The sequence below is a fragment of the Crocodylus porosus genome, unplaced genomic scaffold, assembly GCF_001723895.1.
Source record: "Crocodylus porosus isolate Cpor-Errol unplaced genomic scaffold, CroPor_comp1, whole genome shotgun sequence".
Taxonomy (NCBI): Eukaryota; Metazoa; Chordata; order Crocodylia; family Crocodylidae; genus Crocodylus; species Crocodylus porosus.
In genome coordinates, this window is record NW_017728926.1 from 6,151,126 (window position 1) to 6,165,388 (window position 14,263).

Sequence of the window (14,263 nt, forward strand, 5' to 3'; positions counted from 1 at the left end):
ATCTCCTTTGCAAGCTTTCGGGTACAAACGCCCTGTGTCAGATAAGGTATATTTGCCACACATTTTCACAATTAGTTCATTAAACATTCAAGAGTTTAACCCCAGAGCTGCTCCACTAATACAAATGAGCGGGACACAACCAGAAATACGTTAATTGGCAAGCTAGCAGCATTCACCATTCATTCCCCAAGAAATGCAGAAATCTGAGCAGAGATGCAATTCTCACCTTTAAGACTGCAATTCTTCTCAGTTTTATATATGATTTCTGAATAGTCTGATCAAGGACCGGGGAAAAAAGTGTGCCATAACTCCAGCTTTCACATTAAATATCTTCAAAGCTCCAGAATCAACCTCTGCTTTGGTTTCCCTACCTGTGAAACAGAGAGAATGATACTCGCCTATTTTTACAAGAAACACTACACATTTCTTTAACAAGGTATCTTTTAAGAAACGTATTGTAACACAACATATAACACTTCTCTTTCACAGGTACCTTGACAATTAAATTGATTATCCAAATTCATCCCAAAATTTAAACAAGGGAAGGGTCTGGTGCATTACTTGACACCTATCTTAAATATCATGCATTACTGTTATGGTGACAGCACTGTAAGCTCTTATGATTTTATCATGAGCCTTGCAACATCTGGCACTGTTCTTAAAGCCTCAAATGTTGGAATCAGTGTATACCCTGGTAATCCCAACAGTCCCTGAAAAAGCTTCTAGCCCTCATGGTTGCTAAGAAACACAAGAAAAGGTGAAGTAAATCTAGCCCGAAGGCTCAGAAACCAAAATAAAAATATAAAGACAAATCCTGTCCCCATCCTCCCATTGATTTTTTAAAACAAATCTTACAATTTTTAAACCAATCATATTATTTGCTGGACTAGACTCGTGTTTTTGGATGTTTTGGATGGGCAATGCTATAATGATATTTCAAGAAAGAATAAAATGAAATACTAAGTATAGGATGGTTTTCTCCCTTAAGAAAGGTGGTCTTCTCCCTCCCTAGGCATATCAGCTGAGTAAGTGAAGAGATGCTGCTGCACTGACTGCATGATCCTGGGATGTTTTCTGAGGCAACTGCCCCACCTGCTGTCCTTCTGGAGGAGACTTTTTTCTAAGCCTTTTTTCCTCACGATCAGCTTTACGTTCAGAGAGGTCATTTGTTGAATACATAACTTCCCATGAATCACAGACCACATTATCTCCTGGAGAAAATCGCTGGCAACTACTTCAATTGCCTCCATGAGGACAGAGTATTAGTTTGCACTGTGGGAGAAGCCCTGCTATGGTTGTGATTCCAGAGTACTAGGTGCTGTCTGGAAGGCACTGCCTACAAGAGCATTCTATTTAAAGTATTTTATCCGTCTTTCAATATTGAACAATCAGAAAGAATTGAAAGCAAGCAGAATAGTGTCACCAACCACTTGCCCATTGTAAAATCCATAACCAAGACAACCCTTAAACAAATAAAAAAACAAAATCCCACCCAACACAAAAGGTTCTCAGTTGTATTTTTTTAAACATTAACCTGGAAAGAGGACCTTGCTGCTTTTCTTGTGGGTTGAACAGTTAGCTAAAGTGTTCTGGCAGAATTCCAAACTGGATAATTACATTCTGCTTCCTAAATTCCCCATATATTTTCAGTGAGATAGGGTATTTAACTACCCAGGACTGCTTTGGTACATGGTTGTCCATTGTTCAGCAGCTGTGCCTTCCACTCCAAAGGAGGGTACCTTTTTCCGTGGTGTGCCTTGAAGTACTGTGTGCATCAACTGAATTTCCGTTCGTGAAGGCCTCAGTCCTGCAGACACAAGTACTCAATTTCATCCACCAAGACTCCTGTTGAGTTCAGGGGTACTACCCAGTTGAGCAATGTGGAAGTTTTAATGTATTTGTTGAAAGGGGCTTAAATTTGCAAATATTGTGATATCCTTCAGTAACACTCTATCTAAATATAAGATGCTGTGATTAAATTATTTTCTTTCACTGAATATCTTTGCTCTACTATAACATGAACTTTACTGTTCTGAATTCTTTGTATACTGCTACTAATGTCAGATCACAGGAAGTCTGAGAACTGTAAAAATCAAGTTTACTTACGAATGTTTTTATCTACTGTTTACATTGTTTTCAGCATGGATAAAAGGAAATCACTAAAATGTCTGGTCAGTTCACAGGGTTTATGATCAGTTCCACTTTTGTATTGTAATGCTTGGGTTTCCACAGTCTGCAGGTCAAATATTTACTTATTTAAAACCAATAATTTTCCTTCAGATTTAAAAAAATGGAAAAGTATTTTCTCCTTTGTTCTAGTCTTTAAACAAAAATGATTAGAATTACTGAAAGGAAACAAATCCAAAATCTCAAAAATCATGTATTTCGTTTCAACACATTTTAAAAACTGTTCAGGAAGAAATATGTAAACGCAGCTTGGCAAATAACAGGGCAATGCCATATTTTAAGATGCAGAATGATAGATTATGGCATTTTGAAAGAATAAGTACTGCCATCCTGTTTTCTTTCAAAAAGGCATTGATTGGAAGGAGTGCGAGGAAGAAACATCATGCTGTCCAGAACCCCAGCAGCCTCAACATTAGTAGCAACAGCTTGGCTGGTTCTTTCTTTTACATTTTCCTTGTGGAGTCCAATACATCATAGATTCCATGATTTACTGGACTGTCTAGTAAGACACATATTCAAGTCCCCAACAGTAAGTAAACCAGGGATTAAGTGCAATTTGAAGAGTAATTTATCAGGATCACTGGTGATTTTAAGATAACATTGATATGACGCATTCATCTTTTCTGTCTCTTCCTAAGTGCTGCCTTTCATCAGCGAGTCATCCACAAAGAGAAATGATTCAGATGCTGCGCTATGACAGCTGGGTGTTTAGTGAAGACAAACTGCACTGCTCAAAAACATGCTGTTCTACACGGACTGGATTATTAGGATTTACAGGAATGACTTTCTCTGGGAAAAACACAAGACCAGCCTCCAAAGTACCCCACTATTTCCAGTCAGGACCCAGGTTTGCTCGCCTCAGCTGCTGACACGTTTGATGGAGGAACATGGAGTGGAGCAGCCATGTGGTTTGGAGCCAAGGAACGAGAGATGACAGCGAGTCCCAAAATGAGCTTTCCTGGGGCACATGCAACACTTAAGGCCTGACAGCTCAAGTAAGGCAGTCTCTGGGAATCATTCTCTGCACAGTTTTCCCTGCACATGTTTGCTCTTTAGCATTTGAGATCACTTTTTTTTTTAAAATACATTTTTCATGTTCTAAGCCAAATCAAGTCCAAATCCACAAGTCAGTCCAGAACCATAAGTGGTCCAACAACCAGCAAACATCCTCCACCCCCACCAGGGGCTTCAGATATTTCCAGTCTTTTGGCGGGCATCCTGCATGCAGGACCAAGCCCGGAGGCCTGGGGTTCAGATACCCCCAAGTTTCACCTGCCCTCAGACATATGGTCGCAGGTGCATGCTAGGGAGCATTTCCATAAAATGGACATTAAGCCCCAATGCCTCGGCAGGTACTAAACTGCAACAGAACAGTTATCCCCGGGGAAGCTTAAGGAAAACTGCTTTCGTGGACCCAGATTTTTTTTTTTTAAATTTAATTTATATCTGAAACCAAATTAGCCAAAACTAATTCCAATTTCATGACTCCGTAAATGGCCCAACTACCGACAAACACCCTCCACCTGCACCTGGGGAGTCAGATGTTTCCAAACCCTTTGGCGGGCGTCCTATGTGCAGGCCCAAGCCCGGAGGCCTGGGGCTCGGGTGCCCCTGAGTTTTCCTGCCCTCAGCCATAGGGTCCTCGGGTGCCACCTTGGCCCCAGGTACGCGGCGTTTCGTTTCTGAGCGGGAGGCGACCCCGGCTGGGACCTGAGGCGCCCCTGGAGGAGGAGGACGGCTTTACGGGCTCCCTGAAACCCGCGTGCAGCAACAGCGCGAGTCACACACGAGATGCCTCAGGGGAGTGGCAGCAAAGGACTCTGGGTAGCGCGGCGGCGAGGCGCAGGCGAGCGCTGCTGTGACGCACAACGCCTGCGCCACCGGGGGGCGGGGAATCGTCATCCTGGCGCCGGGGTCACCCCGCGCCGCGGACGGGGGCCGGGAGGGACCTGCCGCCTCCCGTCCGGCGCGCGGATGCCGCTGATCCCGGCTGGGCCGGCGCAACTGGTGCGCTGCGGGCAGAAGGATGAGCTGTACCGGAGCGGGCTGCGCAGCTGGGCCGGGGCGGCGCTCCACGCGCTGGCAGGTGAGGGTCGCCACGGGGGCGGGGGGGCCGGGGTGGCTCGGCCGTCCCTCCTTCGCCTTTCTAACGGCCGCCCCCGCAGGTGCCCGGACGTGGCTGGGATGGAGGAAGGAGCTGGAGCTGCTGTCGGACGTGGCGTATTTCAGCCTCACCACCCTGGCCGGTGAGCGCCCGCAGAGCTGGCCCCGGGGAAAGGCCCTTGAAGAGCTGGGGGGGTTCCGGGTGGGGTCAGCGGCGGGTCGTGGCTCCTTGGAAGGATCCGGGGCATCCCCGGGTCGGGAATCGCTGGTTCAGGGCCTGGCGCTTTGCAGCTCACCTACAAAACCTGGCCCGGCTCCCTCAGCCCTCGTAAAGTCACCATCTGAAAACAGTCTCCTCTGTGAAAAAAGTAAAGGTCCCGGTAACACAGTCGCTATTCAGCGTTTGCAGGATTTGGCTTCGCAGTTCTGTGCAGTCTTAACATAATGATTGCAGCCCTCGGCCCTAACTCTTGGACTCTGAAACATAACTTGCCTTTTAACGAGCCATGTCAACATTGCCCAGCAGCCCAGGGACTGACACAATGCTGCCTTCTTATTTTGTATTATCCGCGTCATCTTCCAGGTTATCAGACACTTGGTGAAGAGTATGTTAATATTGTCCAAGTTGATTCATCCAAAAAGAGAGTCCCTTCTTTTCTTCACCGTGCCGTCTTGATTTCTCTTCATGCACTTGTGCCTTATTTGTTGGATAAAGGATTAGTGCATCTGGAACACGAGTTGCAGGCGGAAGCTGATGGATGGAGAACTGGTCAGAGTAGCCCGGGGTTTGGTACAAGGAGCAGAACCTCGGTACGAAGTTGGCTGCAGAAACAGATCACAAGACTCACAGAAAACCAGAAGAACGTCCTCTTACAAACTGTGTATATCCTCAAACAGTGCATCCCCCTGTTACGAAGACTGCATCTGGCAATATTTTATATAAATGGCATTTTCTATCACTTATCTAAAAGGATCACAGGAATAACATATGTAAGTAGCAGAATTTGTTTTTTGAAAACCATTTCTTCACATAGTGTATGTGGCTTCACCTGGAGTCAAACAGCTAGAGAAGGTGGTCTCAGTAGTACATGGGTGAGGTTTCTCTCTCTTGCTTTGACAGGTAATGGTTAGCAAATCTAGGTACATTAGACCAGTTCAGACTGTAATTTTGGAAAGCAAGAGACTGTCTTCTGCTGTTGACTTTCTTAGGGGCTCATGTATCCCTGCTACCAAATGTAGAAGTGCTGGTAGTTGGTATGACCCTATGGGACAGGGGTGGCCAACCTGCAGCCCACGGGCCACAGGTAGCCTCTCTGTGTGGCGCACAGATTGGGAAGGGGGCAGGCATAGTGTCAGATTGGGCAGGAAATTGCAGTGAAGGTTGTAAGGCTAATGTGTGGCACTCCCACCAGAAAGGTTGGCTAGCAGTGGTATAGCCCAGGGGTTGTCAACTGGGGGTACGTGTACCCTTGGGGGTACTTGGAAAGGCCCCAGCGGGTATGCAGCAATGGCACAGAGAAATGGGGGTACTTGGGAAGTGTGCTGCTGCCTGCTGCTGCTCAAGTACCCCTGCTTCACATCCAGCTGGCCATCAGCTGCCTCCCTCCCCCACCTGTCGACCAGCTTCTGGGTACAGTCCAGGAGGGGTACCCACTGGAAGGGGTACACTCTTTAAAAAAGGTTGAAAACCTCTGGTATAGGCAAATGAGAACATGTACGTAGTTGCTTCATTTTTATCTTTTTCAGGCTAGTTACTTAGTTCCTTCCAAAATTGTGTTGCCTTAGGAAAATGGGGGTCAAAAATGAGATAGCAATGGAATGATCGTAAAGCTCATGAATGAACATGTGACACTTTAGAAAGAGAATCATAATTCTTTTTTCCTTTCCTCCCTGAACGATGCAGCTTCGTGTTGCAGGACTGCCTGGAGATGATCAGAGTGTTCGATCAAGTTACAAGCTTCTTGGGATAGTTTCTCTGCTACACCTTGTACTAACAGTTGGCATTCAGATATACAGTTTTCAGCAAAGGCAGAGGGCAAGACAAGAGTGGAAGCTACACCGTAACCTCTCGTATCAAAAGTATGAGATTCCTTACTTTCTTAGATGGGGTGGAAGCAGGAACAATGTGGGAAACTTTCACAGCTATAATTAATGAGTAATTAGTAGGGATGCACCAATAGAAATTTTGGGGGCTGATACTGATAGCCAATTTTTAAGGAGGCATATCAGCTGATACCAATCAGATTTCCAATACCCAACCTGGCAGATCTTGCAGCTGGTAAGTCTACTGTGGGGGAAGAGGGATGGAAGGGCCCTGGAGGGGGCAGATCAAGGCCCCAGTGGTGAGGGAGGGAGCTGTAGCTTATCCAGGGGGTGCAAGAAGCGGGGGCAGCTTCCATCACTGTGTGCACCCCAGGACAGACTGCGGGCTGGGCTCTTCCCGGTGCACAGGAAGAGCATGCGCTGTAGGCTTGGGCAGACTGTGGGCTGGGGCTGCCCCAGGTCTTCCTGGTGCATTGGGGTAAGGGGGCAGGGAGGTGTTAGGCAGGGACTGTGCTGGGGCCGGTGGTGCTGCTGCAAGGGGGCTGCAACCACCCCAAAAATCAATGTAGCCTTTTCCCAGTACCTCTACCACCTGCCTGGAATGCAGTCCCTGCCAGCACCCCCCTGCAGATCCAGAGGCACATGCTAGCCCCCCTCCCCACCAGCCTCCCAGGGTGCACGCAGCAACAGGAGCCACCCCTCCACCCCCAGCCCCCTGGATGAGCCGCAGCTGTCTCATGCCATGCCCTCCCCCACCCCAGCTAGGCAGCCCCTGCCCTAGCCCCAACCCCTCACCACAGGGGCCTTGGTCTGCCCCTTCCACATCCTTCCCCTTCCACCACAACAGACTTACCAGCTGCATTCTGCTTTTCAAGCTGCTGGGCTATGCTCCTCACCACCTGTGCTGCACTGTGCGCATGCACAGACATTTATCAGCTACATCAGGCTGATTTTCTGATATAGTAAACTTTCTTCATATCAGTCCCGATCCGATATCAGACTGATGCATCAGTGCACCTCTAGCAACAGTTCCAGTTGGCATTTAAGCTATTTTAACAAAAAAATGAACTATAGTTCAGATTATTTTAAGCATCTGAGGGTGTCTCTTAATCAAACCTCATACTTTATTCTGCAGAGCTCAATATCACTGCATCTCAAATACCCTCAATGACAGGAATATGTGAAGTTAATACCTAACCTTCAGTGGGCCTGTTTGCATATGTTGTATCAAAAGGGTGCCTACAATTTACAGCAGCCTAAGCATGTAAACTATATATTCAATCAGAAATCTCACAGAAGAAAAACCTCTAGGACGCCGTTCCCGCTGTACATTATGCTTGGAAGAACGTAGGCATGCAACTGCCACTCCCTGTGGCCACCTGTTCTGTTGGGAATGCATCACAGAATGGTGTAACACCAAAGTAAGTGAGGGAGAATTTGGATTTGAGTTTGTGACTATAGATTAATGTTCAGAAATAGTAGCCTTTCCCTGTTATTGAGAAGACTCAAAAGGCCCCAGTCCACACACAGTGGCTAGACCTGTGCCTGCCAAAATGGGGATTGACTGACTTAAGTGGCAAACAACTTTGTAAAATGTTTCTGTGTTGCAGTAATGAGAACAGAAAAGGACACCAGTATTTTACCTGCAGCTTTATTGAAGCACTGTACTTTTCTTGGAGGCTAACATAGTTTAAAAGTGTTTTTGTGAACCTAGAGAACATACTTGCTGCAAGCCAGACCATAACTATATGTTAACTAAAGAGTTAATACTACAACAGACTTTATCTGCTGGGTTGGGGGGGTATTAACAGGAAATCTATCAGTTTTTTTCAAATTCTCTGGGGTTAGTTTTCTGACAGTAGTAAGCAGAAGGCGTGATTTCAGTTCTGAAGATAGTGATTTGGGAGCTTGCAGTAGAGGAGCGGCTATATTTTTGTTCTAGTAGTAGCTTTACATGAGCTTTTTTGGTAAGCTTCCTGCAAAAATCCCATTGTATTCTGCTGTAGAAATAACACAAGTCACCTACAGGGCTAGTAATCTAACCTGCTATCATAAGAGTGATCTTTTTCAGCCACTAGTAACACTCATGGGATCACCAACAAGAAAGGGTAACTACCATGGAGAATAAGACTTCTCAGTTATTAGAAAGCTTAAGATTTGCAGGATCACATGGTGGCACCTGTCTCATCAGGACTGTTTCATGTAGATGCATCTATATATATTAACATTCACACTCTTCTTGGCAAATTATATTTAGTAAATAGCTAAATGTAGCTCTAGCAGCTCAGCTTCTAGAAGACCATACATTGTGACATTAAGGTTACCTGGCAGTTGAGGTATAGAGAATATAGAAGGCAACTGCCTATAACAGTGGTACCCAATCTCTTCATTTGGCAGGTAGGATTGGCAGTGCCCAGTCCATGTTTTGGTCAGATCCAGCTGGTATTCTGAATCCATTGCCTGAGTAGGCACCATCTAGCTGCATGGAGAGGGTCAGGCTGGCCCCAGCAGTCCTGGAGGGTGTGGCCAGGTGCCATCCTAGCCCAGTAGAGAAGGAAGAAGATACAGGGGGAGAGAGAGGCCAGGCCCCAACCCAGCCCAGCCCCGCCCCAATAGTTAGGAGGGAGTTGTGGTCTGGCCCCCAACCCATTTCAGAGCTACTATGTTTTCATGAGTTTAACTTTCAAAATAATTTACTAGTGGTTAGTGAACTTTCTTCTATGCTTTTTCTTCTTGGGTGATGGACTCAGATGACTTTGACACCTTTTCTTTGGTCTGATTAGTGTTTCTGATTAGGTCAATTCTGTTTCCTCTAGCAGCTTTGCTCATTGTTTTCAAAAGCTGTTCACCACTTGTTATCTAATTTCTTTCCATTCTGCAGGCAGAGTGTCCATTATGCAGAGAGAAATTTCCTCCTCAGAAACTAATTTATCTGCAGCATTATCGATAAATGGTAAGGTAGTTATGATCTGACAAGAGCCTTGGCTCACGCATCTTTAATACAGTGAAAACACTTGACTTGATCCAAGAACAAGACTTTATTGTGATCTTGTACTATAAAATGTAATTGTTCACTGCCTGTACAAGGTGGCACTTATTTGTCTGTTGCAAAATAAACTCATTATACTTCTGGACTCCACTTCATATAACTTAAACTAGGTTAACAACACTTGCTTATAACAAGTGCTGCAATACTTCATACCGTTTGTCTGCATTTTACTCTGGATAGAGAGTCTACTTCATGTCCTCTACCACTGCAAATACTTTATCTTCCAGCTTCTCTCTGCTTGCTTGTCAGCAGTAGTAAGAGTTAAGACTTGAATCTGTATTTTGAATACTTGCTTCCTTCCCACTCTTGAACGTACTGCAGGGACTCATAATTTAAGTGGAAAGAGCTATATGCAAGTCAATGACAAAAGTTAAGTTGTAGTGGAATATCTTTCTAATATAATTCCATTTTCACAATATAAAATGAATAGTAAGCTTCTCAGATTCAAGCGCTAGACGAATGTGAGTACATACAATAAACTTAAGTGCAACATAGTGAAAAGTGCTGAAAAATAGGATCATTTGTACATCACTCAATCTCTAGTAGCCTCTCATTCCAACAGCCCTCTGTACCCCATTTAAAAAAGGTAGTATTCAGAGTGTTTCCTCAGTTGAATAATGCTTTTTACATTATAGTAGATTCTTATATACACATTTCAAAAAGCTCAGTTTTATCTACAGTATTAGAAGAGCTTCAAATTACAGACTATCCCAACACTGTTAATTCAAGATTTATTTGAGTGCATGGTATGCTCTGCTGCCAAAAAGACATCTAAAGATCATTTCTCTCAACAGCCCCTCCATTTTTGCAATAGGCGCTAGAGTCACCAATTCCCCCCTTATATTGTGAATGAAGAGGAATGGGTGTAGAAGTTTCACCTTCTGAAAACTTCTTTCCATGAGCCACTGATGGTTCAGTTCTCCAGATCCCCTGAAATGAGTTATCATACCTTCTCCAAATGCGATAAGACAGCCTTCTTTCTACACCCTGTATGATAGAGACTGGAACATGTCAGGAGTGGTCATCATGTATTATCTGTAATAACCAAGATGTGGATGGGGGAGGGGAAGAATCCACTATTGAAAATAAATTTTTCATTACAAGTTCTCAAGGTGACCACCATACAGGAAGATAAGTCATACTGGATTTCATGTCCACACTACAGTAAGAGCACTTCTGTTAACTAGATTAATTACACTGCAAAGACTCTTGCCATCTAGCCAATGTTTAGCACAGGTCTCTAGAGCGTTAGGTTCCTTCCCCTTGCATGCAGGAGCCTGAGAAAAGAGAAGTGTTGATATATGTAGAAGGATGAGATGCTTCTGTTTTGCTGGCTGAATGAAGGGATTAAGTTTCAGAGTGCAGAGTCCTCCAGTGAAAATCCTACTCTGCAGCCTTCCACCTCTGAAGGCTTATCAGGAATGCTCCACCTGATATCTCAGGACTCATGGTAGAGCTGATATCTTTTATTAGACCAACTAGAAATTTGCAAAAAATTGTCTTTAACTGCACCTGATTCCTAGCTCTCAGGGATGCAAAGAAAAAAAAAAACTGGGACATGGCCCAAGTCCTGGAATAGTCCATACTTCAGAGATCACAGTTGCACTTAACAGCACATACAAACAAAAAACAGGAAGTTATTACTCACTGAAGAACTTGTGTAAATGCTGTCAAGTATCCTGTCTGCAGCAGAAAAGTTCTCTCTGTACTAGGTACATTTCAGAATGCTTCTGGCATAGTTAATGGAAATATAGGGCTTAGTGAATTTAACTGTGGTTTAAAAAAAAAAAAAAAAGTTCATTTAAAGCCAGCCTAACAATTTGTTCAGCCACTGAACACAAGACCAAAAGATAGAATTCCAGACTTATCCCTGCCTGAGTTTTGGTTATATCAAAGATGATGCCTACAGATCTGAAGGCAGGTTCTAGGCAGCAACTGAAAGCCATCTGTAATTGAAATATTTATACTTGAGTTTGGTTAGTACCTTTTCCTCTCACACAGTGCTCCCCAAACTTTTCTTCAGCATGACCCCTCAATCCCAACCCACAGCCCCCACTTTCCCCCACGTGCCCCAGAGCCAGCCCCCTGCCCCACCCCATCCCACCCAAGCCCCAGCTGCCACCTATGGGAAGCAGCAGCTGCTGCTGCCAGAGCAGAGAGTGTGGGACCTGACCCCCACCCCCCAGGTAGCAATCAGAGCACAGCCCATTGGGGGGGCAGAGAAGGAAGGGGGATGCAGGCAGCCTGCTGCAGCCTTGGGACTCCCTGCCCTGCTGTCCTCCTCCTTGGGGCTCCATGGCCCAGCAAGCAGGACCTGGAGCAAGAGAAAGTGCCAAGCTGCCATGGCCACCAACCTGAGGCACCCCCTACCTGCCCAGCAGCAGTAGGGACACAATTCACAATCCATCCTGTGCTGGGTCCTGCCTGGAAGTGATCCAGTCCTGTTGGAACCCCTGTTGTGGGGCGCAAAATAATCTCACAACCCCAACCGCTGATGCCGTGACCCCATTTGGGGTTGCAACCCACCATTTGGGAACCGCTGCTCTCCCATTTGTATGAAACTTGAAGTTTCATGCTAGAAAGCACTAAAATTTCCATAAAACTAGTTGAAAAGTATTAGACCTTAAAATAAAAAAGAAACAAACTGGAATTATCTTTCAGTTTTCTACACTGAATACTGAATCTAATTCCTGATGTGCAGAATGAGAAGTTGGTAGAAGCCAAGAACAAGGGTTCCTTTGAATATTTTAAATAGTGACAGTTCTAACAGATGGCTGCTAAGTTTTACATAGTCCATTCAGAGGACCAGTCTTGTCTTTGCTGCTAAAATATACACTGAATGCTCTCGTAAGAGCCAAGTTAGCAAGTTGTGTGAAGATGAAAGTGGAAATGTGACCACTATTTTATGATCCATAAATACTATTAGCTCAATATAAAAACTACTAGAACAAGATAGGGGACACTCTTTTAATAAATTTTGGAATTAAAAAGTCACTTAATAAAATTGTTTATAGCTGTATCACATCAAAAAGTTTTTACATGCAGGTCATTTATTTCTCTTTTTTTTTTTTCATAGAAAATGAAAAGCTGTGTTAAAACCCACAAAATCTGTCTGTTATAGCCAGTTTGGGTATGTTTAAGGGGCTGCATGAAGTAAACTTAAATCAAAAAACTTTAAGTATCAAAGAAATGAGTCAAAATCTCCTTCAACTAATAACAATTAAAATATATATATTTATAATTCCAGGGCCTCAAAAGAAATCATGATAGTTTAAGAACAAAGTTTTGAGTCATTATGAAAAAGCCCAATGTCAGCATCTGCCATAAGATGCAATAGTGAAACTGGCATTAAAACCTAACATAAATGAATTCCCTTAGGAAATCTACATTAATGTTCTCCTGCAAAACTCAGAATGAAAGGCAGTTTATTTTCCTTCCAATTCCTATCTATACTAGCTTGTTTAAATCCTAGAAATACTATGCATGTGCCTAGTCAGCTTGAGTTCTACATCTGTAAACTTGGCACATAATTATGAAGCAGAAAATAGCATCATGTGTGCCACCTTACATTTTTCCACAGCACTTCAAGGCCCTACTGAGCACAACTAGAGGGGGTTTTTTTGTTTAAAAACAAAACCAAAACCCTAATACGTAGCCATTAACCTCCCAAGTGCCACAGTAGCTGCAATGGACTTTGAAAAGAATACGTTATCCCACTGGATATCAAAGATTCTCCAACATCTTATTATCAAAAATAATAAATGCAATGCAGTTTAGTTAGAATGCCAGTTTCTTCACAAAACTGATATTTCAGATACAAATAGCAAGACAGTCTTAAATGAAAATTCAACTGTTTTGTCACCTCCCTCTTATTTACTTTATATGAAGAAAAAAGGCATTGGTACAATGGCTCAAAACTTCTTTTAGTTACATGTAGAGTCAGTCAGCAGGCTCAGTTCAATTTCTAGCTAGCGAAGGTCTTTCCCATATCTTCCTTCCCTTTATATTTCCTCTTGCCATGTGTGAAGGGTATATACCTGTACTTTATCATATGCTGCAAGGAAGAAAACACAAAACAAAACCATTGGTTTTAGAAGGTAAAAACTAAACTGCATGATAAAGCTGATTCTATCAAAACACCATAAAACCCAATTCAAGTCCAAGTTCTTTGCTACAGACAGTGCTTCTGTCATTTAAAATAAGTAAAATACTTAGTATTCATTTAACTTTGGAAGTATTACATTTTTAAGAAGTACAAATGGATTTGATCGGTTTTACTGCAATATATTAGTATATAGTGCTAAATACTTTAAAATGGGGTTGTTTGAGAGTTTCAATAACTAAGTTTTGGTTTTCTTAAAGCATATGTAATTTGATTTTCATAATAGTTTACACTGATGAAAATAAAGCAGACTAAAATCACTTGTAACCCCCCTGGGTGCATCTATATAAGACACTTACTGCAGTTGCCCAATTAGTTCCATGATAAAGCATCTCAGTCTACATGTGCAGAGCTATTAATTTCAGTGTAAGTTAGTACTGCTCAATACAAGTACTAACCTATAGCAGAGTTATTTACTTCACTGCAACATGTGTGAATGATGACCAGGGCTGGCTGGGGCACAAGGATGCTACAGGGCGGGGGACTGCCTGCTGGCTACACCACACTGTAAGACCCATGTATCCTAGCCAGCCGCTCTGCAGAACGTTGAGTCAAGTTGGAGCAGTCCTGGGCTGGCAGGCTGAGCCTCCAGAGTCCCTTGCCAGCCATGGCTGCTCTGCCCTGGCTCAAAGTAGAGTGGTCCCGGGTACACATGAAGATGCTGCACCTGGAGGCAATAAATTCCAGCACAATCTGCACCAGAGTTTATTTAGCCAACC

General features: G+C 43.9%; 1 protein-coding gene across 1 annotated transcript; it reads left to right on the forward strand.

Annotated features, from left to right (window-relative positions):
• Positions 1-4,094: 4,094 nt before the first annotated feature.
• PEX10 (peroxisomal biogenesis factor 10) lies at positions 4,095-11,177 on the forward strand. Its single transcript, XM_019541275.1, has 6 exons — positions 4,095-4,273; positions 4,353-4,433; positions 4,874-5,280; positions 6,194-6,369; positions 7,619-7,754; positions 9,215-11,177. The coding sequence occupies exons 1-6, from the start codon at positions 4,162-4,164 to the stop codon at positions 9,281-9,283; spliced, it is 981 nt and encodes a 326-aa protein (XP_019396820.1). The 5' UTR covers positions 4,095-4,161; the 3' UTR covers positions 9,284-11,177.
• The last annotated feature ends 3,086 nt before the right edge of the window (positions 11,178-14,263 follow it).